General features: G+C 43.2%; 1 protein-coding gene across 1 annotated transcript in view; it reads right to left on the bottom strand.

Annotated features, from left to right (window-relative positions):
* Positions 1-2562, bottom strand: part of LOC102677285 (neuroligin-4, X-linked) — a 219658-nt gene that overhangs the window by 64887 nt on the left and 152209 nt on the right. Inside the window, exon 7 of the mRNA XM_006610083.1 lies at positions 714-862. Coding sequence (XP_006610146.1) covers positions 714-862 — 149 coding nt within the window. The remainder of the gene's footprint in view (positions 1-713; positions 863-2562) is intronic.

Genomic DNA, 2562 nt, shown 5'->3' with positions numbered 1-2562 from the left:
TTTTTGCTCTTCAGTTCCGCATCGTTCATGAATATGGAAAATCAGACCTTTCGGTGACGCGATCCATAACCCGCCTGCCTCCCTCTTTCCACTTTTTTCTTTTTTCTTTTTTTTTTTCCTCTCTCTCCACTCCCCGAGTGATTCGCAAATTGATTCGACGCAAGTGGCGCCGCGTCACTGTTGTTCCCCTCGAAAAGGGGGAGGGGGAGGAAGAGGAGGAGGAGGAAGGAAGGATTCGGTTCCCATAGAATTAGACGATCGAATCAAACGAGATGTCGCGTAAATAAAATACACCACCGATGTTCACCGTGGTCCGATTTCGAGAAATGAGAAATGAAATTTCGGAGAGAGAAATGATTTACCGCCGTATCGACAGATTTTGTCGGTCTTATCTTCCGCGTGGGGCATAATTTGTAAAGTTTGGTAATCGGTAACGCGCTGTTGCTTCGTAGTCGTAGTTGAAATATCTATACGTCTCTGCCTTAGAAAAGGGATGAAGATGCACGATTGATTATTATATACTCCTATTAATTAGGAATAATTTGAACTTGGTTGATCGAGATTCGAATTTTCCTGGTGGTTTCTGGCGGTTCGAAGAATGTTGGAGAGTAGTTGGCGAAGAAAATGTAAAGCGAACTTGGTTATCCAATTTAACGTTCGCAAGAAAAAGGAGGAAGAAAGGGAGGGTACTTCAATTATCGATCTCTACTCACCCAGTTCTGACGAAGTTGGCAAAGAACTGCACGATGCTCTCGGAGAGTGCCACTTCAGACCTCGTGTAGTTCTTCGGAAAGTGTCCCAACTCGTCCACTAACGGTGCCCCGAAGACGAATGGCAATTCCTCGCCGTGGACCGAGCCCATCTTCTGAAACCCAACCGAGACCTGATCAATCGTTGCATAATCGATAAATCGATTAATCTTCCATTGCACGTAATATAATATGCGTAATCCTCCATCCGTATTTATCCGGTCGAACGTAAAAACACGACGTTCAACGACGTTAATTGAAAAATGTGGAACAACAGCTCAGGAATCTCAGCGGGCGGGATACGGAATGGAAAGCGATTATTTTGCGAGTCCAACTTTGAATTTGAGAATTAAGAGCGTGTTTAAACCAGCCCCTTGCGACCCATTTCTCTTTCCACACCCGAGTTGCGGGGTGTTCGAATGGCACGACCCCTGCCAAATCCGCCAACTACTCGCCGCGTTTCCTGCTTTTGCTCGGTAATTATTCGCTCGATGGAGAAATCTACGAGGGAGTAATGCCTTGCTTATCGGCCCCAGGAGGGATTAACGAAACGGCACACCGGATTCTGCCGCAGTCTCGATCACGCTGGACACGTCAGCTACCACCGGGTAATTTAATTTCTTCGAGCCTCGAGCTTCCCCCCACATCAATTTATCGATCCTCGTTTCCAGAATAAAACGAACGAATCTCGCGATATCTGAAAGGACACGGAATACGAGCGAAGAAGCCTCGAAGAATCAATATATTTTTCCACGATGATAAAAGATCGAGGGGGTGTGAGAAATGAACAGGTGAGCTCATTACGTACGTAACACGATCGATACGCTTCGAGTTTTCTAGGAATAGTGTTCGAAGAGAGATATATATATATATTTATAAGGAAAAATTTCTCTTATGTATATTTTATTTGCTCCAAGATTCGATGGTAATTAATTAAGCAATCCGGTATACAGGCGTCTGACTAAGCACGTACTTGTACTACTTAGAGTTTCCAAACTCGTAATTCATTCGCGACTCGTCGTCTTTTATCAGATTATCGTTAATTATTAATACCTGAATCTTTTAATATGCAAGGATGCGCATGCTGAGGAAGGGGGGATTAAAATGTTTAATAAATAAAATACGGATAAGTAAAGTAATAAAAAAAATTGAACGAGAAATTTCGGTCTTTCTATATACGTAGAATTTACAGAACGTGATTTAGTAGAATTCAATTTAATTTCGCGGAGAGGGAAGGAAAAAGGATTGCTCTTTCACTTTTCCCCATTAATTTCATAAATTATCCACCACCTGTCCTTTCGAATAAAGGCCTGGATTTTCGAAAGAGGCAAATTAAACGGATGATGGACAATTAGCGTGGTTAAAGGCCCGTTACACTCGTACCCCCGGATCGGCAGTCTTAACGGACGATTAACGCGAATCACTGCCCGACAACGAGTTTCTTCGTTAACGACGCCGATTTCCTGTGGCTCGCCTCGTTCTTCATTATGTTCGTTAATCCGACTAATCACCCGATTTTCATTCCCATCGCCATAAATCGTCGTGGAGCTCGTTGTATTCGTCTCAAATACAATCCCCCTCCCCTTTATTTTCTCTCTTTCTCATCTTCGCCACGCGTATACGCCTCATTCCATTGAAATCATCGTTTCCACGATCTTTCAGTGTCTCGAAAAATTTTTCCAACGAAACCAAAATGTACCCTTTTCTTGAAACGGAACTCGTTACCGTTTCTTCTCCCGAAATCACTTGAAAAACGAGCTGATAATCCGATTATATGACCGAGGGAGGAAAGTTGTTCGGGAAGAATTTCGTT

Source organism: Apis dorsata, unplaced genomic scaffold (assembly GCF_000469605.1).
Source record: "Apis dorsata unplaced genomic scaffold, Apis dorsata 1.3 scaffold_68, whole genome shotgun sequence".
Lineage (NCBI taxonomy): Eukaryota > Metazoa > Arthropoda > Insecta > Hymenoptera > Apidae > Apis > Apis dorsata.
Note: the sequence above shows the minus strand (reverse complement) of the source record. Positions and strands in the feature narration are given on the sequence as shown.